This window comes from Cololabis saira, chromosome 22 (assembly GCF_033807715.1).
Source record: "Cololabis saira isolate AMF1-May2022 chromosome 22, fColSai1.1, whole genome shotgun sequence".
Taxonomy (NCBI): Eukaryota; Metazoa; Chordata; class Actinopteri; order Beloniformes; family Belonidae; genus Cololabis; species Cololabis saira.
In genome coordinates this window covers 7104613-7125703 of record NC_084608.1, presented here as the reverse complement: position 1 = coordinate 7125703, position 21091 = coordinate 7104613, and the positions used below count along the sequence as shown (strand labels likewise).

General features: G+C 39.7%; 1 protein-coding gene across 2 annotated transcripts in view; it reads left to right on the top strand.

Moving 5' to 3' along the window:
- itgb1a (integrin, beta 1a) overlaps positions 1-21091 on the top strand; it is a 48877-nt gene that overhangs the window by 24039 nt on the left and 3747 nt on the right. Inside the window, exons 5-16 of one of the 2 annotated variants that reach the window (XM_061713932.1) lie at positions 80-250; positions 5376-5614; positions 8573-8728; positions 8817-8912; positions 10755-10844; positions 11105-11245; positions 13751-13953; positions 14039-14277; positions 16389-16611; positions 17984-18216; positions 19599-19765; positions 20989-21066. In XM_061713932.1, coding sequence (XP_061569916.1) covers positions 80-250; positions 5376-5614; positions 8573-8728; positions 8817-8912; positions 10755-10844; positions 11105-11245; positions 13751-13953; positions 14039-14277; positions 16389-16611; positions 17984-18216; positions 19599-19765; positions 20989-21066 — 2036 coding nt within the window. The remainder of the gene's footprint in view (positions 1-79; positions 251-5375; positions 5615-8572; positions 8729-8816; positions 8913-10754; positions 10845-11104; positions 11246-13750; positions 13954-14038; positions 14278-16388; positions 16612-17983; positions 18217-19598; positions 19766-20988; positions 21067-21091) is intronic. The other variant, XM_061713933.1, reaches the window with a different exon arrangement.

Sequence of the window (21091 nt, the reverse complement as noted above, 5' to 3'; positions counted from 1 at the left end):
AAAAATAGATTTAGCTCCTTTAGGTTTTAAATGTCTGTAAAATATCAGAATTATTATAACTGTGGTGCCTTTCATGCAGGCGAGCCCCAGTCTTTTGCCTTGAAGTTCAAGCGGGCAGAAGATTATCCCATTGACCTGTACTACTTGATGGACCTGTCGTATTCCATGAAGGACGACTTGGAGAATGTGAAGAACTTAGGAACCAGCCTCATGCTGGAAATGTCCAAGATCACCTCTGACTTCAGAATAGGTGAGGATTTAATAAAAGAGTTTTATTAGATGTTGCTGTGCTCACACACGTTTATAATAAGTATAAGACAGGGTTCGTACGTTTTGAAAAAACCTGGAAAAGTCATGGAATTTGAAAATGTCATTTTCAAGGCCTGGAAAAGTTTTGGAAAAATAAGTTCACCCCAAAAGTTTTGGAAAAGTCATGGAATTTATTTTTCTCACTTAATGATAACATTTAGTTATAACGGCCTATAAGGTAGATTTAAAATTGATCAATAAATATTTTGTATCGAAAAGTCTCGCGCGTTTTCACGCGTGACGTATACTACATATACTACAACATATTGCTGGTATATCAGTGTTAGTTTAAACAAATGTTTATTTTGTATAAAACCACAATTGTCATTAGATCTCCACTGTAGTGACTTTTTACATAGTTTTATTAGGGCTGGGCGATATGGACCAAAAGTCATATCTGGATATTTTCTAGCTAAATGGCGATACTCGATATATATCGATATTTTTTCTGTGCCATAATTGGGGTTTCCCCCAAAGCATTATAGCATAGCATCTCTGTTAGCTTAATTTTTTTCTGAGGCAAACCCTTAAAAAAACAGTCAGTTTTAATACAAAGCCTCGTGCCAAATGTCACACAGGTACCTTTGTTAACAAAGGTCTGCACAATATCAAAATGTATAAAACAAATGAAATAAAAATAAACTGCCTGCATATATAGAATAAAAATGCTTCTTGAATAAAATAAAACAAATATCCCTTTCCTGCATACCAATAAATTAAAATACACTGTGAAATTAATACAATGTAGACAGTAACAGGCAGACTTTTCCACTGAGGTTCACAGTTGTGCAAATAACAACACATTTGTGCAAATCTCAAATAAAACATTCAAGTCAATTTGTCACAAAATAAGCTATATCAAAATCATATTTTTTTTAATTATTTTTTTAAAATCGATATAAACGATATTGTCTCGCACTATATCGCGTTTGAAAATATATCGATATAAGTTTTATTCTTATATTTCATTCATACATTGATGTTTTAGAGGTCATGTATAGTCATGGAAACTTGCTGCCAAGTCATGGAAAAGTCATGGAAATGTGTTGGTTAAAATGTGTATGAACCCTGATAAGAAGACATGGGCCCGGTTTCACAGACAAGGCTTATATCAAGCCAGGAGTAGGCCTAAGTCAGACTAGTAAAGCTAGGTCATTTAAGTGGCTTGCATGAGCGTGGCTTATATTTGTCTTAGTTAGTCCCAGACTGTGGAGTCCTGGAGTAAGCTTAAAGCAGAACACCTCATTAGCTTAAGTGGGAGCACAGTCTGTTAGCCTAATGGTGTTCATGAAAACCTGGAACGGAATTGAGGACAGTTTTGCTGGAGGGAATTTTGACACCAAACATGGTTGAAGCTAAAAGAACACACTCAAAGAACTATACTATGTATGAAAAAAAACTCTACTTAAACAAATTTTGGGAAATCATGCTGTTATTGAAAGTAAAGGGCATAGTGCTGCTGTTGAACATAAGACGAACAATGCCTGGGCTGCCATTTGCAGTGAATTCAATGCAAATGAAAATGTATGACTGTGCACCCTCCACATCTGGCATGGCATCCCAGAGAAAAGATGCTGCCAAAACCTTCCAGCAGAGACCAAAAAGGATGTCAATGCATGAAAAGTTAACCTTAGAAGTTCATGAGCAGAAAATGAAATATCTGAAAGAAGAGCATGACATGAAAATGAGAATTCTACAGGTCGAATTGGATATGAAATTAGAAGAGAGAGTTGTTCAAAGAAAGATGCATGAGATAGCTATGTAATGTAATGAAATACACTTGACAAGAGTTTGAGTATTGTAGTCACCACAACCTAAATTTTAGGACAGCCTTGGTTGAGTTTCTCATTATTGCACTGCAATATTGCACTGCAATGTGAAAACAGCTCTGAGTGCAAGTCCTCGTTGGACTGGCATGGGCACATCTGAATCATTCTGGTCTTCCATTGGAGGGTCAGGACAATTATACTGCTTTAGGTAGTTGTGCAGAACAGTTGTAGCAATGATCACCTTGCAGCATCTTCTTGGCTCAAAACGAAGTGTATTGCATAAACACTGGAATTGATTTTTCCACACTCCAAACATACGCTTGACCATCCCTCTAGTGCGAATATGAGCTCTGTTATATCTTTGCTGCTCAGTTGTTGTGGGATGTGGCCAAGGCGTGAATAAATAGGAACTCTGAGCATATCCACTGTCACCAAGTAGTATTCCACTATGTTGCCCTCTCTCAAACTGAGCACACAATGAAGAGTTGTGAAAAATCCTTGAGTCATGTGTTGCTCCCTTCAAACGGGCAACAATGTTTGAAAACTCTAAATTGGGAGTGCATACAGCCTGAACATTGATGGAAAACGTGTTCTTACGGTTCCTGTACTCCTCAGCATCAGGAGTTGATGGACACTTGATTTCAACATGACATCCATCAATACAGCCAATCACTCCTGGGAAGTTCCATAGTCCATATTCCATATTCGTAGAATCGCGATTTATAGTTGGCTTGCTCAGCAGCATCAGGGAACTTAATGTACAGATTTCTCAGTTCACAAATGGCACTGCAGACATTGTGAACTATTCTACATGCTGTTGCTTTGCTGACACCACACAAATCACCAGTTTCACGATGAAAGGTTCCAGATGCACAGAATCTCAACGTGATCAGAACTTGGAGAGAACTGGGTACTGGCCTTCCTCTTTGAGACATGGAGGAAAGTCTAGGCTCAAGCAAAGTAATTATCTCCAGTACATCTTCTTTGTACATACGAAAGCGGTCTCGGAAAGTTATTTCATCAAACTGATTCAATGGATGACTCCTATCCACAAGTATTTGTTTGGCTGGCCTCTGTAGCGAATATTGGTCTTCATTTAGATATTCCAAATACTCCATGCTCCCAAACCATCTGTGCTCCCTTTCACAAACAGGACTAAGCTGAAGTTAAACCTGCCTCTTTGCAGGATTAATATAAACTTAAATTTAGTCCTAGAGTAGCTGTAATCCACCCTCTTGCAATTGGCTTTGTTTAATCCAGAACAGACTAAATCTATGACTATTTTAAGATATGTCTGTGCAAGTGACTTAAAGTTAAGCCAGCTCAAACAGCATTTTAGTCTGAGACTAGGCTTAAGCCTTGTCTGTGAAACCGGGCCATGGTGTCCTGCAATTATGGCTTATGGGTTCCTGACCCTTAGTAGAGCACTATTGGAGAATATTGCAAGACTTTTATTTATTTATTTAATTATTTAATATGTGTGACACTTTTGAGATTGTTTTATTTTGCCTATGTCTACTGGACAAAAGGTCAACACTAAATCTAAATCCTTCTTCCTTTGCCTGAGCTTCAACTCTTCTTCAGTTGAGGTTGTTCAGCGATATTCTCGCAAAGAAGCATCAACCCACCATAGGAGTCGTCATTTCAATACTTCCAGCTTTAAGAATTACATGCAAAAAGTATTTGGTTCTCACCGGGTCTTCGTTCAACCTGAGATGGGAACGAAAATATGCTATACTATGTCATATCATTGTAAATTTCACAGAAATGTGCCAGAGAAAGCTTCTCTTCGCCTAAAGGAACATGTGTCTTAGGTTTGCTGAGTTTTTTTCTGAATAAACAATAAATCATCTTGAATGTTCTTTGGACTGACGAGTGAGAAAGCACATATGTTTGGTCAATATGTGCACCACATCTAGAGAAAATGAAACACGCCATATTAGCAAAACTCCTCACGCCATCTATCGAGCACGTAACCGTGATGAGTTGGCCTCGTTTCTCAGTTACAGGGCCATAAACATCTCTGTTTGCCAAAACATTCAGAGTCAAATGTGAAGTCATCTGTCCAACGGCTGAAACTGAGCCAGCATGTCGTCCAACAGGACAACGCTCCGCCACACAGCAGCAAATCTGGGACTGAATGTAGATTTTTGCACTGACTCGGTCAAAGGCCGGATCCATCCCAGCTGAAATGCTGGAACACAGGAAAAGTACACAATTTCCTGTATTTCCACCATCAAAAGTTTGAGATCGTGACAAAACAAGATCATACCGTACTGCACTGGGTTTTGGTTCCCTTCTGTTGGGTTACCAGTCCTTGGCACATCGACACCATGTTAGACAGAAGACACGATCCTCCTCGATCCTCCTAGATCCCCCGAGATCCTCCTTAAGCATTAACACAAAGTACACTATTTTGAAGTCTTCTCTCAAAGTTCAGTTTGCGTAAGCAAACAGGGTTATTCCTGTATACATGGTAATTAATCATTTGGGATATCTGGATCAAACCAGCGACGCACGGAGAACGTGATGACGCAATGACCGTCATTTCCGCTTCTTCTTCCTGTATCCAAATTCAAAACAAATGCTGCTTCGCGCAACTTTTCTCTCACCTTCTTGTAAATCTCACTATCCCGGTACTTTCTACCGTCTACAAATGCAGAAATGTTCATATCCTTCATTATATTTATGAAGTGATTAGTCTCCTCCTGGTCTTGGTTTCTCCGTGTTTATAAGAACTTCCTGGACTCAAAAGACCAGGATTCCTTGTGAACAGAGCATGTGCAGAAAACAAATTCATGTTCCGTTTGATGGGGATATCACGTTAGGCTATACATGACCAAATATTCAGGTTTTAAAAGGAGTAAACCAGGGGTCATATTCAGGTTTTTAAAAACCCGAATATGAGCAAATTCAGGTTATTCAAAGGGCTTATTGGTGTTTACATGGCCGTGCAAATTCGGGTTATTGCCAATATTCGGGTTTTAAACACAGTCAATGGGAGAAACCTTCACCATCACTCAGAACGTGACTTGTTGCTCCAGTTTATTGTTGCTGAAGGTGGAGCCATCAGCTTATGATATGTAGAACCTTTGAATTGAAGGACAATGTACTTTTTCTTCCTCCTATGACTATAACTTGTAGCAGAGGAACCTGGTTGACGTGGTCCACAGCTGCACGCTGAACCATGTCTGCTTACATTGTTGCATGAATCAAGCTGACTGAGCGAGGGATGACTTGTTTGTTGCTATCTTCATCCACTGAGAGTGGTATTCTGACTATGCCTTTGTTGCCAAGGTTTCGGGTCATTCGTGGAGAAGACGGTCATGCCCTACATCAGCACCACCCCGGCCAAGCTGCTGAACCCCTGCACGGGGGACCAGAACTGCACCAGCCCCTTCAGCTACAAGAACGTGCTGAAGCTGACCAGCGACGGCAAGCTGTTCAACACGCTGGTGGGCCAGCAGCACATCTCCGGGAACCTGGACTCCCCCGAGGGGGGATTCGACGCCATCATGCAGGTGGCCGTGTGCGGGGTAAGAACCACACACTCACACACTCACACACTCACACACTCACACACTCACACACTCACACACTCACACACTCACACACTCACACACTCAGGTTCAGCCTGTCCCTCAGTACGTCCCCTGATGGTGTTTATGTGCTGATAGAACTGCTTTCAGAAACATTGTGTGGCAGAATTACCAAACAGATCCAGGGCAGCAAACAGAGGAGGCATGAAATCGGTTTTATTTTTTCCCACATTCCGCTTTTAGTATTTCTATTTTCTGTTTTTTTCGGGTTTTAAATTTTTGAGAATTTGGTTTTTAGCATTTTATGCAAATGTAACCCCAAGAAAGTATATAAAGCAATGAAATATAGACAATTTATGCAATTATAACTGAAAACTTTAATGATTTCATACTTTTAAACATATTTAAAGGCGAAAACATGGCAGTAGATATTGTTCTGTCCAACAAAACATTACTTTTTTGCGCATAAAAAAATACAAAAAGTTATTTGCATGAAATAAATAACTAAGAAATAAATAACTCAAATATGCCTTTGAATTAATATCCATTTAAGTGCAAAAAGAAAGAAATTGTAACAGTGCAACAGCGCATGTGTGAATTTAATGACATGACTACTGGGATTAAAGTTCACCAGGTGAAAATGTAGACATACGAATCGATTTATAGGAATTAATATGAGAATCGATTTAGAATTGGAAAATCGTTTTTTTTTTTCAACACAGGCCTAGTAATAATGTAAAAAATAAATAAATAAAAAAAATGAAAAGTATACACGACATACAAATACACCAACATATAAGACGAGACAGACAAGACAGAGGGAACCAGACAACGGGGAACACAAAATGAAAGCGCTAGTCACAGAAAATTATGAGAAAATCACAGCATGTCTTTTAGCAAATCAGCAGTACAACGCCAAGAATCTAGAATACGCTCACTAGCACCATTGATCCGGGCTGTGGAGAGCTCCAGATACACAACGTCCAGAAGGGAGAGGATCCAGGCCTTGACTAAAGATTTAGAATGGATACGTCATTCAGAACCAACACGCATATAGACACAGGTAACGTTATTTTTAGCAAATCAGACAGTTTGGACGCAACATTGCTCCAGAATTGACCAACGGGAGGGCAGTCCCAAAACATGTGAATAATGGCGCTTTTCCGCTAGTACCTACTCGGCTCGACTCAACTCGGCCAAGTTTCTTTTCCATAACAATTCAGCACCCAGATCAGAAGTAGGAGGTTGGAGTGAAGCTGCTGTGACGTATTTGATTGTTGATCTAAACGAAGAAGCCAACAACACTAAAGATGTAGAACCTGGAGGAGATGATAGATGTGCTGCTGGATCTGTGGTTTGTGTTTGATATCAAGTTAGAAAATGAGAGTGAGAGAAGCTTCAAGTGGCTACGCTTTTTTTTTTTGTTAGTTTGTCTCTGCGCTGCTGAAAAGTCAGCTGGAGCCGTGAGCAGCTATGAAGAGACAGAGCTCCTGGTGGATCTGGTCGTTCCTTATCGCCGTCTAGATCCCTTTTTAATTCTCTCCTCAGCACCAGGTTTATGAACATCTGCACCTCAGAGTTGGATCATGAAACAGACTTTTGCTGCCATTGCTGGTCGAATAAAATGGACAAGAAGCCGCGAGTTGCTCTTTCGCTGATGTCACATCCTGACTTAGACGTCTGACTCCAACCCCCCGACCAATCGGTGTCCTGTAGTGTGATGATGTCAGATACAGCTGACTCAGCAGCTTAGAACCTCAGCAGAATAGTTACAGAAAAGTATCTACTCGGTACGTTAGACCCCTAGTGGAAAAGAACCAAACTGAGGTGAGTCGAGTCGGGCTGAGTAGGTACTAGTGGAAAAGCGCCATAAAAGTGCTGTGAGCCTGTAAAGAGCACAGATTGCATGTACGGTTATTAATGACCTCCATATGATGAAGTCTAACAGGGGTAAAGTATGTTCTGTATAAAAAGTTGAAATGAATGTGCTGATGGTCTGAGTTGCAAGATGTTTCAGGAATGCTGAACCACACATCCTCCCATACAACATCTTGACTTATATTAAGACAGTCTTTCTTCCAAACCCTTTCTATCGGGAGTGTAACAAGGTCTGTAACCAGCAGAAAATGATAGATCTTAAATAACATCCCCTTAGGGATGTTTAAAGAGCAGGTAAAGAGCTTTGCCAGGGGACACCATGAGCCCTGAGTGCTGCTCTCAACTGCAGATAAAAGAAAAAGGCGGAACCTGGCAGATCAAATGCATCCTTGATATCAGAAAAATAAAGTAGTGCTGGGTCATTATAAATGTCTTTAAGATAGTGGACACCGTGATGTTCCCATTGGGGAGCAGAGATACTTTTAGTTCTTCCACCAATCACGAGTGCTTTATTATTAAATATTGGAGAAAAAGTGTGCCAGTTGCAAGAGATATGGCAGTTTGTTTCTGCTAATCATCTTCCCCAGATGAGAAATAATGGGACTGAAACATAACTGACATTGGTTGTTGGACATATTAATAAAAAGGATATCTTTGCCCAGAGATTTCCTATACCAGTTTCTAACATGCGCCAAGATACAGAGGAAATAGGGAGACTATTCCACCGGGCATGACAATAATTATACCTAATGATCTGATTTAAAGAGGGAAACATTTCAATTCCTAAATATTTACACTGTTGTACTACAGGAATGTTAGCTGGAAGAAGAGATTGTTTGGCAGAATGATTCAGATGTAGAAGAGCAGATTTGGACCAGTTAATTTCAAAACCCGACATATTTCCAAATTTGTATTTTATGGGTTGGTGTTAAACTAAATGTTTAAATGATAATCTGAAGCTTTTGGTGTTCATTTTACACTCTCAAACCCACCAAACACTGAAATGTGGTTTTCAGAGTGTCAGTGTGATGTTTTCAGCCCATAACTCTCCACTGAGATGGTTTTATGTCCTAATAGGAGCAGATCGGCTGGAGGAATGTGACTCGTCTGCTGGTTTTCTCCACCGACGCTGGCTTCCACTTCGCTGGAGACGGCAAACTGGGGGGCATCGTTCTGCCTAACGACGGAAAGTGTCACTTGGAGAACAACATTTACACAATGAGCCACTATTACGTAAGAGTGTTGGAGCGGGCCAGACACTTCTCAGAGGTGCCTTGTGGTAGGATGGAAGTTTGACTCTCCCTGCATCTTTTCTTTTCAGGACTATCCCTCCATCGCTCACCTGGTCCAGAAGCTGAGTGACAACAACATCCAGACCATCTTCGCCGTCACAGAGGAGTTCCAGCCCGTTTACCAGGTGGGGTCTATCCCCCGTCTAAAGCCTCATTTGTAATGTTGTTATGTAGTCTGTTTAAACGGCTGTGTTCAGTACATTCTATTCTAACATTCTATTCAAAATACAGATGTGAATAAACATGTAGATATGTACATTAATTAATATGTAGATATATAGACGTATATTATGGATATAGATATGTTATATGTAGGTATGTATATAGATATATTTGTATTATACGTACAGTATACATACAGTATTTATATATCTATATCTCTATTAATATATATTGATTCATAGTTATATGTAGATATGTCGATATATAGATTTATAGTAATTTTTATGTATATAATTGGAAAATATATTATATTTATTGTATATATAAATATTTATTTTATATATTTTTTTATTTAATATAAATATATATATATATATATATATATATATATATATATATATATATATATATATATATATATATTGTATATATTGGTAAATATATGAACCAGTATATAACGCATATCTACTCTTATATAGTTATTCAAGTATATTGTTATACCATTGCTGTCTATGGTTCTACATTATATTGTAGTATTATAGTAAAGTAATGATATTGTAATACTATGCATTATAATTACTTCTATTAGTACATACATACATAGTAACAAAATTAAACGCTGGGCGTTTGTTTTGTTTGCTTTGATTTGCTTTGATTTTGACTATATTTATATACATATAATTGAGTATTATATCACTGTATAGAACAGTTATTAAAGTAGGTATGTGTGTTTTATAAGTAAGTTTATTGAAACTCTTGTTATATGTAAGAATATATTTAAGATTCAGGGGTAGGACTGGATAAGTGTTTACTTCAATCCTACTCTGTTTGGAGCATGTTGGTGGATCTGTGAGGTCTGCCCAAGTGCTGTACATATATATATATATATATATATATACAGGGCCGCCGCAAGGGGTGTGCGAACCGTGCGAACGCACGGGGCCTCGCGCCCCAAGGGGCCTCGCGCTATGGGCGTTTTTTTTTTTTTTTTTTTCTCAATTTTTTTTTTTCACATTTTTTTTCCTTTTTTCCCTTATAAATATCAACAGTCACGTTCCATTACTTTCTAAATGTGTACTAGTCTGTGCATATCAATAAATATATGTGCAATGATGCATGTGTCTGTTGTTCAATACAACTGCGTCAGACCAAGCGCAGACACAAGCTGCTCTGATCCAGACAGGTGGAGTTGGAACAAACTGTCACACAATGTCGAGAGAACGAGACAGATTCAGGAAATTTCCATCAGGTGATGAAAAAAGAAAAAAACTAAAGAAAAGAGATTAATGAGGATGAAGAGTTTAATGCCTCTCTGAAAGGCTCGTTTGATAAATTTGTTACAAAAATCACCGATCCGACCAGGTCTCAAGCAGCCGTGGGGCCCTGCGTCGAGGCAAGAGATGATGATGAGGCAGGGGAAGGTATCCAGTATTTTGCTAATTGGAGAGTTAAAATTGTGCATATAGACACCCGATCCGAACCGAAAAACCCAAAACTTTTGCACGCGTGAGCATAGCGCACGCGAGGGCCCCCCCCCGGCCATTTCGCACAGGGCCTTGCAAATCTCCCAGACGGCTCTGTGTGTGTATGTGTGTATATATATATATATATATATATATATATATATATATATATATATATATATATATATATATATATATATTCTGTTTTTTTACTTTTTTGTACTCTATTTTAACATGCATGTTTGAAATAAAATCTTCAAATCAAAAATCAAATCAAGTATTGTTGACACTGTGCTGCTTCCAGACAGCAGAGCTCCTTTCTGAACCTCTGTCTGTCTTCAGGAGCTGAAAAACCTGATACCAAAGTCCGCAGTCGGGACTCTGTCTGCCAACTCCAGCAACGTGATCAACCTTATCATAGACGCCTACAATGTGAGTACGTTGTGAAGTTTGTCTACTTGTAGTTTTCCCCTCTAAGACTGCTCATGCGATCAGCTCCTGTCGTGAACTCCATCTGGACGTGTGCCATTCTGACTGAGCTGAAACAGTCCAGGCCTTTTCCAAACACACATTTTTCTTCGGCGCTCATGCTGAGCCGTTTATTTTACACATGTTGTCAAAACAAAGCTCCCAGATGGCATTCCGGTGCAGGAACTAACAACACTCATCTTGTCGTCCCTGGGCTCTGGCAGTCCCTCTCGTCAGAAGTGATCCTGGAGAACAGCAAGCTGCCAGAGGGAGTGACCATCGCGTACACGTCCCACTGCAAGAACGGCGTGGTTAGTGAAGGGGAAAGTGGACGCAAGTGCTCCAACATCTCCATCGGAGACGAGGTGAGACGTCTTTTCTGTTACTGTTCTGCTTCTGTTTCTGAATTCTGTCTCTTTAACTGAGATTAAACATTATAAGGTATAAAATGAGCTTGAAATTAAATTAGTTAGAAATTAATTGAATAAAAAGCATTTTAAGTTACAGGCCGTTCCACAATGTTGGACTGAAACTTTATTTGATTTAAAGGGGACCTATTATGGCATCTAATACCTATTTTAAACAGGCCTTGAATGTCTTAAAAACAAGCTTTTGATTGTTTTTTCTAAATAAATTAGAAATTCAGCCTCTGAGCCATGTCTTTATCTTCCCATTCTCTAACCTCATTATCTATGCAGGATTCTGAGTGGGCGGGGCTATGACAATGAGGCTCTGTGCTGATTGGCTGCCTGAATGACGCGATACACCGCTAAGAAAAAATGGCGGAAGCTCCGGCCGGTGGAGTTAGTTGTAGGCGTGGTTTCACACATCGGAGGCCAACCGATGTAAATTGCATTTTGGTTACGTAACAACGGGAGCAGAATCTTATTGGCTCGTAGATCCACATCACACTGGATGGATCATCCGGGCGGCTGTACAGACACTGCAGAATTTGGTTGCTTTCCTCCTTCTCTGAGTTGTCAGGCTGAGGGGAGACAACTTTATATATGTTAAAGCAAGAAAAAAACAGTTTTTTATAATAGGTCCCCTTTTAAGACCCGTAATATTGAAAATATCTGGTTTTGTTTGCTCCCTGTTCAGTGCTCTGATCTCAGCACCCCACTTAAGGGATCAAGTCTTTCTTGTATCATTCATAATCAAGTTAATTTACAATTCCATTTTGATTTTCTTAGCTTTTTTTGCAACACTTTGCTCTAATCACACTTTAAACCTGTGTCGATTAGTTTGGTTGAACCAAGCGCCAGTTTGGTTTTCTCAGTTGCCTGTTTTGCTTGGGTTTGGGCCCACAGAGCCACAGAAATCCATCTCATTAGTGGCGGGCATGTAAACCTGCCTCGGTCGGAACCAAGAGCTCCATTTGTGATGTAGCAAAGAGAGTTGAGCAGTTGTTAGCTGTTAGCAGCCAAATGAACAAGGGCTTGGCTCGGACTGGAACCAGTCTGCTGCCTCCTTGGCAAGTAGGACATCATTCATGACTGTTGTCTTGTTTTCACTTCCACACGCCGGCCACAGGTGTCTTTAACCAACAGAAGACATTTGCACTTAGTGTGGGATCTTTTCTTTTTTTTTTCTTGTGCGTGAGTGAAGCTGAGCCAAAAGTAAAATGCAAGAAGTTCAACATCCCATTCACCGAAAACAACCTTCAGGCTCACGACCTCCCACCAGAACAACAGGGAGCTTACAGTACATAAAAAACCAAATGCTGTTATGGATAATGAAAGCAGTTTACAGCCTCGGAGGCCAACCTCTGTAAATCTCTCCCGTCGTTACGTAACGGGTCCACAACAGCAAACACGCTAACCCTCCACCGCCGTAAGATGGCAGTTCAAGCCCTTTGTTTTGGTGAAGGGAGCAGCTTTGCTCGGTGGCAGGGACCGATGCTGGACAGACCCGCCGGTGAGGGTTCTGCTGGGAGCATCTGGCAGAGGAACCTGTCAGAAACATCTTCATCTCTCAGCTCCAGTGTAACGTGAACGGTGGAGGGCATCATATCTGGCTGTGGAAACCTCAGTTGAGAGAGTTCATCCAGCTGAAAACCCCACTAAGCCCGGTTAGCTTGTGGGTCTCCGTAAGGAACTGACAGGTACCGGCGGGCAGTGTTGGGACTAACGTGTTATTTAGTAACGCGTTACAGTAACGCCGTTAGTTTTGGTGGTAACTAATACTCTAACGCATTACTTTTTAAATTCAGGTGCGTTACGGTGCGTTACTCCATTATTTCTGGCTACAGTGAAGCTTTTTTTCCCCACACGAGACCAAAGGAAACGTAGTGGGGGTGTGTGTGTGTGTGTCCATTCAGAAACATGACCGGTCACGGCGAGCCACGAGAGCAAGGAGAGTTTCGCAACATGGAGATATTGTCATTACAGTATTTTGGTTTTGTCGAGCAACACAATGGCAAACACATTTCAGTGAAATGTAAACTCTGTCTGAGAGTTCTATCCACGGCCACAAACAGTAATTCGAATCTGTCTGATCTGATTTCCCGTGAGAAATCCTGCGTTTGTTCAGTTTATGGCTGACTTAAATAAATTGCCATTTAAAAATAGCTTTGTGTTTGTGTCAGATTTGTTTGTACAGACCATAATGCTTAGCAGATTACAGTGATGTAAATGCAAATTAATTGAAACTGTCAAGTTGATCAACAGTTAGTATTATTCTCCATACAGTACCTGCTGAAATGAAGACTAGAGGGGCAGTAATGGGAGTTTTTTAAATGTTTTTTTTTTAAGTAACTAAAGTTACTTTTCATAGTAACTCATTACTTTTTGGTCTAAGTAACTGAGTTACTAACTGAGTTACTTTTTAATGAAGTTTAATGAATTTGGCCGTTATTCCTTTATTCCCAGGTCAAATTCAACATTAGCATCACGTCTAAGGGCTGTCCAAAAGAAGGCAAGTCTGAGACCATTAAGATAAAGCCTCTGGGGTTCACGGAAGAGGTGGAAGTTACCCTGAACTTCATCTGTGAGTGCGAATGCCACAAGGAGGGTATTATAAACAGTCCAAAGTGTCACTTTGGTAACGGGACCTATGAGTGTGGAGCCTGCAAGTAAGCCCTTTTCAACTTTTTCCTCACATTTTTGTTCACGCTGTCACCAAATCACCTCCGAATCCCAACCTTTCCCTCCCATCAGGTGTAATGAAGGCCGGGTGGGCAGACAGTGTGAGTGCAGCAGCAACGAAGTGGCCACAGAGGACATGGACCGCACCTGCCGCAAAGAGAACAGCACCGACATCTGCAGCAACAACGGCGAATGCGTGTGCGGCACGTGTGAGTGCAAGAAGAGAGACAACCCGGAGGAGAGGTACAGCGGCCAGTACTGCGAGTGTGACAACTTCAACTGCGACCGTTCAGGAAACAAGCTATGTGGAGGTAAATATCTAAGAAAACTAAGATGTGTCTCCTAATTTAAGATTTCAGCCTGCAGGCTTAACTCAGGTTTAACTTCAGAGTAGGCCTGTGTTGAAAAAATGTATTTTTCCGATTCTAAATCGATTCTCATATTAATTCCTTAATATCGATTCGTATGTCAAAAGATCGATTTTTTTTTTTTTTTTTTTCATCATTACATTTTCGCCCGGTGAACTTTAATCCCAGTAGTCATTTAATTCACACATGCGCGTGGTGTGAAACTATCAAACAATGAACATGGGGTCAAAGCATTAACAGAGTGCTGGTTTTGAAAACTCCTGAACTAAATGAACTTTTGTTTAGAGAAAATGCTGGATATTTCAGCTTAAATTTCAAAATGTTATATTAGTTTAATGAAGTTCATATTATCTATATTTACTATAGCTTATTTGGTTTCTCTGTTATCGGACACAGTTTCACATTTCACATTTGTACTGTTTATTCCGAATATGCCAGGAAGCAAAATAATAAAGCATAGAAAAACCGAAAATAAATGACATATTCGAAAAGGAGTGAGAAGAAGCATAGCTTATTAGCTCTCACCCCTTTGTCTAAAATAAAAAAAAAATATATATATATATATATATATATATATATATATATATATATATATATATATATATATATATATATATACACACACATATACACTGTATATACATACACACATACATATACACATACATGCACACATATACATATACACATATATATACCCACACATACACACACACACACACAGGCTTCTCTGCCTCTCATCACCATGCCATATCAAATGAATGATAATAAACAATAATCATACATGAACTTTATCCTTCGTACCCTTTAAACAACATATTTTTGTACATTTTCTTGAACTGTTGGATGTTTGGACTTTGTTTGAGTTCCTCACTTAGGTTGTTCCATAGCTTGACACCGGTAATAGATATACAGAAACCTTTCAAGGTTGTTCGTATGTTTAAGATTTTGAAGTTATGTTTCCCTCTTAACTGATACCCTCCCTCCCGATTCCTAAATACATTTTGGATATTTTCTGGTAATTGTCTGTTTTTTGCTTTATACATGATGATTGCTGTTTGGTAAGATATGATGCCAGTGAATTTCAGTAATTTTGATTGTATAAAAAGTGGATTTGTGTGTTCCAAGTATTTGACCTTATGAATAGTCCTTATTGCTCTTTTCTGTAGGATGGTGAGTGACTGTAATGAAGTTTTGTAATTATTTCCCCAAATCTCAGCACAGTAATGTAAATATGGCAAGACCAGTGAACAGTAAAGTGTGCGAAGTGAATTGTGATCCAGTAGTTGTTTTGCTTTGTGTATGACTGCAATGCTTTTTGAAACTTTGGACTGTTTGATGTGTGGTTTCCAACTCAGTCTGTCATCTACTGTAACCCCAAGAAATGTGTTTTCGTGCACCCTTTCAATTTCAATCCCATCTATTTCTATTTGCACCTTTGTGTTTACTGTGCATTTGCCAAATAACATAAACTTGGTCTTACTTACATTTAATGATAATTTATTCCAGTCAAACCATATTTTTAGTTTTTTCATTTCCTTGTTTATAACTGTTTCCACTTGTTTAATGTTTTCACCCGAATAAAAAATATTGGTGTCATCTGCGAAATTGACCAATTTTAACCACCTGTCATGACAGTTTGTCATGACAGACTTAAAAAATGCCGGGTGCTTCAGGGCAATATGTGTTTCTGGTGACAGAATAAATTAGATAAGCTAAAATGATTTGTTTACTGCATGAGATGTTGCAATTTCTTTTTTTTTTCTTTAAATGGATATTGAAAGGCCTATTTGAGTTATTTATTTCTTAGTTATTTCACAATAATTATTGTGAAATTATAATTTCACTAGTTATTTTACAGTCATATAATTCAGGCAACAGCTCAAAAAAACATTTTTAATAACACTAACCCAAATCAATATCGGATCGAATCAAATGGTGATAATCGATTCTGAATCTTAAGAATCGGAATCGAATCGATTCTTGACATTTGAATCGATCCCCAGCCCTACTCGAGAAGTCTGCTTGAAGCTTCCATCCTCTGGTGTTTGCAGGACACGGACGCTGTGAGTGCAGAGTGTGCCTCTGCGAGCCCATGTGGAGCGGCAGCGCCTGCGACTGCTCCCTGGACAACCGCACGTGCATCGCCAGCAACGGCCAGATCTGCAACGGCAGAGGAGCATGCGACTGCGGCAGCTGCAAGTGCACGGACCCCAAATTCCAGGGACCCACGTGTGAAGCCTGCCCCACCTGCCCGGGAGTCTGTATTGAGCACAAGTAAGAAATTAAGTCACCAATGTCCTATCTACATCTACTCTGCTGGAGTAGGATCCCCAGTGTAAACATTCACACGCTGGACACTTGAAGGCCATGACTGGAGACCTTTTGTTGGTCGAAACACAGCAGACTCAACTCATGTCTGATATGTATATTTCAAGTCAAAGTGCAAAACTTCCTGTTTATTTCAATGGACGAGGCTTCCCACGCCTCAGTGGATGGAGATTGCTTTTTTTCTTTTTTTTTTTACTTTATTTAATGCAAACTACGGAAGCGTATTGCATTCACTTGAGAAAAGAAATCTGCTCTGTTCTTCTGAATTAACGAGATACCTCACAACCTGCAAGAAGCTGTCATTCACTTGAGAGCCTGAATGCAATTCAGATGCATCATCTTATATCCGTGAAGCATGCCGTACTTGTTCAACTGATCCTGGAGAAAAGTTGCAATGTCCAGCAGATCAGAATGGGCTTTCCGTCTGAACAACCGCTAAGTCCTGAGGTGCCTGCGCAAAGTCCACAAACTAATAACACTAATAACAATACCATCTATATAACTTAAAGACAAGAGTATCTCCCAATGTTTCAAACCAAAAGCAAAATAAAACTGGATTAAACTGGACAGGAACATGTTTGCTTCCATGAAATCCAGCTGAATGACAAGATGAATGACAACTTCTTGCAAGTTGTGAGGTATCTGGTTAATACAGAAAAACAGAGCAGGTTTTTTTTTCTCAAGTGAATGCAATACGCTTACGTACAAAACGGGTAACAATACAAATGTGCAAAACAAAAACGCATACAGGCACAGGACAAGAGGGGAAACTAGAAAACAAACAGACAAACAAAACAGTACAAGACTGTCAGATTTCTTCTATGTGGCCGCGTATGTGGGTGTGTGGGTGTGTGAGTGTATTTATGTATATGTGCACGTGTGTGGTGTGTAGGAGTATGATGGTTTTCTGGAATGATGGTTATTTTAGGAGAGAGACAGCAGCCAAAAAAATAAATAAAGCTAAATAAATAAATGGGATAAATAAAATAAATAAATAAAAAAAGGGTTTAAAAGTGGAAGTCATTAGCACAGGAGGAAATGAGGTCCGGAGGGCAGAGCCAGAGCGGAGTTACATACATTCATTTGTTTCCTTTTCCCCTTTAATTTGCTTTTTAATTTGGTATGTTTGGACACACCCCCCCCCCCCATTGGATATTCCTTTTTTATAATGGCTATAAACATGCACATAAATACCGCGTTTTACAGTTACCTAGAAGTATCACAAAGCTAAAACTTTGCATAGATAAACCAAATGATGCAGCCAGATCCCAAAGTTCTTCTTTGTTGTAATGAGCAAGAACTCTGTCTGTTTCTCCAGAGAATGTGTGGAGTGCCTGGCGTTTGGGACCGGAGAAAAGAAGGATAAGTGTGAGGAAGAGTGCAGCACCTTCAAAGTGATTAAAGTGAAGGACAGGGACAAGCTGCCCCAGCCCAACGACGCCAACTACCCGGTGATGCACTGCAAGGAGCGGGACGCCAACGACTGCTGGTTCTACTACACGTACGCCGTCAACAACACGGAGAAGGAGGTCCATGTGGTGGAAAAGCCGGGTAAGAACGCAGCCGGCTGGAGTTACGGTGGAGGTTAATTACAGAGCGTGGTGGGAGGGCTGTAGCATTTGTTTTTTTTAGATGTACACTATACAGTTTGTGTATATACTTTTAAGTTGCATATTTGCAGAAGATTGTCTTTTTTTCATCCCAATGAACAACAACATATGGTGGAAACGTGCGCAAAACCTGTTGACGTGTGAATTTCTCGTGTACCAGACAGAACCTGAGTTTAATAATAGCTATGTCATATCTGTGTGTGTATATAGGAAACAATAGGAACTTAATGAACAATAATGAGCATTGACCTTAAATTGGCGACTGATGGTAAATCACAGCACGTTATGCGGTGGTTGCAATTTCTAATTTAGAAAATAACAATATTTTAAAGATTTTATTGGACTTTTATTGACTACTGTTGTCTGTCATAACTACAAATATCAGATGAAGGAAGATATCAGCTCTTGGAGGTCCATGTGGTGCAAAAGCATCCATCTACATCTATAAATGTAGATATATAGACGTATATTATGGATATAGATATGTTATATGTAGGTATGTATATGGATATATTGAGTCGTATTATACGTACAGTATTTGTATATCTATATCTCTATTAATATATACTGATATATAGTTCTATATAGATATGTCGATATATAGATTTATAGTAATTTTTATGTATATAATTGGAGGTAAATATATGAACCAGTGTGTATATATATATATATATATATATATATATATATATATATATATATATATATATATATATATATATATATATATAGCATATCTACTCTTATATAGTTATTCAAGTATATTGTTATACCATTGCTGTCTATTGTTCTCTATTATATTGTAGTATTATAGTAAAGTAATGATAATGTAATACTATGCATTATAATTACTTCTATTATTACATACATACATAGTAGCACAACTAAATGCTGGGCGTTTGTTTAGTTTTCTTTTGTTTGCCTTGATTTGTTTTGATTTTGACTATATTTATATTTACATATAATTGAGTATTATATCACTTTATTGAACAGTTATTAAAGTAGGTATGTGTGTTTTATAAGGGGTAGGACTGGATAAGTGTTTACTTCAATCCTACTCTGTTTCAAGCATGTTGGTGGATCCGTGAGGTCTGCCCAAGTGCTGTACATATTATGTATATTTGTATTCCTTTTTTTTACTTTTTTGTACTCTTTTTTTGCATGTTTGAAATAAAATCTTCAAATCAAATCAAATCAAAGCCGGGTAAGCTGCAGCTGGCTGGATTTTGATGGAGGGTGGAGGTTAATTACAGAGCGGGGTGGATGGGATGTAAAAATAGCTGAATTGTCATTCACATGGTGACAGAAGCTGTTGTGTTTCAGAGTGCCCCTCCGGTCCGGACATCATCCCCATCGTGCTGGGCGTGGTCGCCGGCATCGTCCTCATCGGCCTGGCCCTGCTGCTCATCTGGAAGCTGCTCATGATCATCCACGATAGGAGGGAGTTCGCCAAGTTTGAGAAGGAGAAGATGAATGCCAAATGGGACACGGTGAGTGTCTGGAGCGGCAGAGAAAGACGAGAAGGACAACTGTTATTGTTGTTTTGGCTGGAGTTTGGTTCAGTCATTCAAAATGTGCAAAACAGTGTGGCCTCTTTGTTTCAGCCGTGCACTGAGAAGGACTAAAGGTAATTTGTTGTTGTAAAGCGTTTCATGGGATCTGCAGACATGTTGAATCATTTTGAGGAGTCTCGTTTTCGTGCAGTCTCACAGCTGCAGAAACGGATGGAAGTTGTTGCTTTTGAACTGGGCTCAAAATTAGAGGAAAAAAAAAAGAAGGTTGGAGGCTGGAGTCTGAAGCTCTTTGGAAATGCTATGCACTGCATAGCGGGACTTTTTCCGGGGAGTGGCCACTGCTCCTTTACTCCTTTACTTCCTGCCCTGTGTCCCACCGTGAGCCAACATCAATATGACACAGAGCCGGGTCTCAGCGTCAGCTTCATGTGCAGGAGGACTGCTCCATCTAGTGGTAGGAGGTTGTCATGGCAACCGGGAAGATGGAGGTGACGGTGCAGATGTCCCCAATCACCTCTGCACCGGAGCTGCGGATCCCCGTTGGAGTAACCCGGTCTCCAGACGAGAAGGAAGCAGTACATCAAAATATTTCATCTTTGTAGAACAAATCATCATTTTGTTTAAAAAAAAGAAATGGTCCGACACAAACTATGGTATATTCGAGGCGATGTTCATGAATGGATTGCAGAAGAGCGAGTCCAGAGCTCCACATCTTCTGACGTTTTGTGCTTTTTAATCCGCAATTCCCACGTTTCCGTTCCCACATCTGTGTTATTGCTTTGAAACGGTACAGCTGACTGAGTTTACAGCAAAGTTCACTAAAACTTAAGGTATTTAGGATATTTCAACCTCCCAAACAGTCAAGGATTTCTTCTTTCTGCTTTCGTCTTCCTTTACTCTGTAAGCGATGAATTGGGATGATGTGCTAGGTGAGAAAGGAGGCCACGGCCCTTTTGTATCCACAGGCTCGGCGTCTCGTTGCTCAATGAGGCCTTTCATTCCGATTATAAAGCACACATGATTCTCATTTTGAACCGCATCTCTTCTATTACTCGCTGTCTTCCTTTCATCGCTCTCACTGAACTTCAGTGCTTTCTCTCCCCCTCTGCATTATGTTTTGTATTCATTCATTCATTTCTGTGCCGATGTTCTTCATTTCCATGCTCAGCTCTGCTCTGTCCTCATTTTCAACCTTTTAGACAGAAAACCCCATTTACAAGAGTCCGATCAATCAGTTCCAGAACCCAAACTACGGACGTAAAGCTGCTGCTCTTTAAGTTTGTATCTCTCCTCTCATTTTCC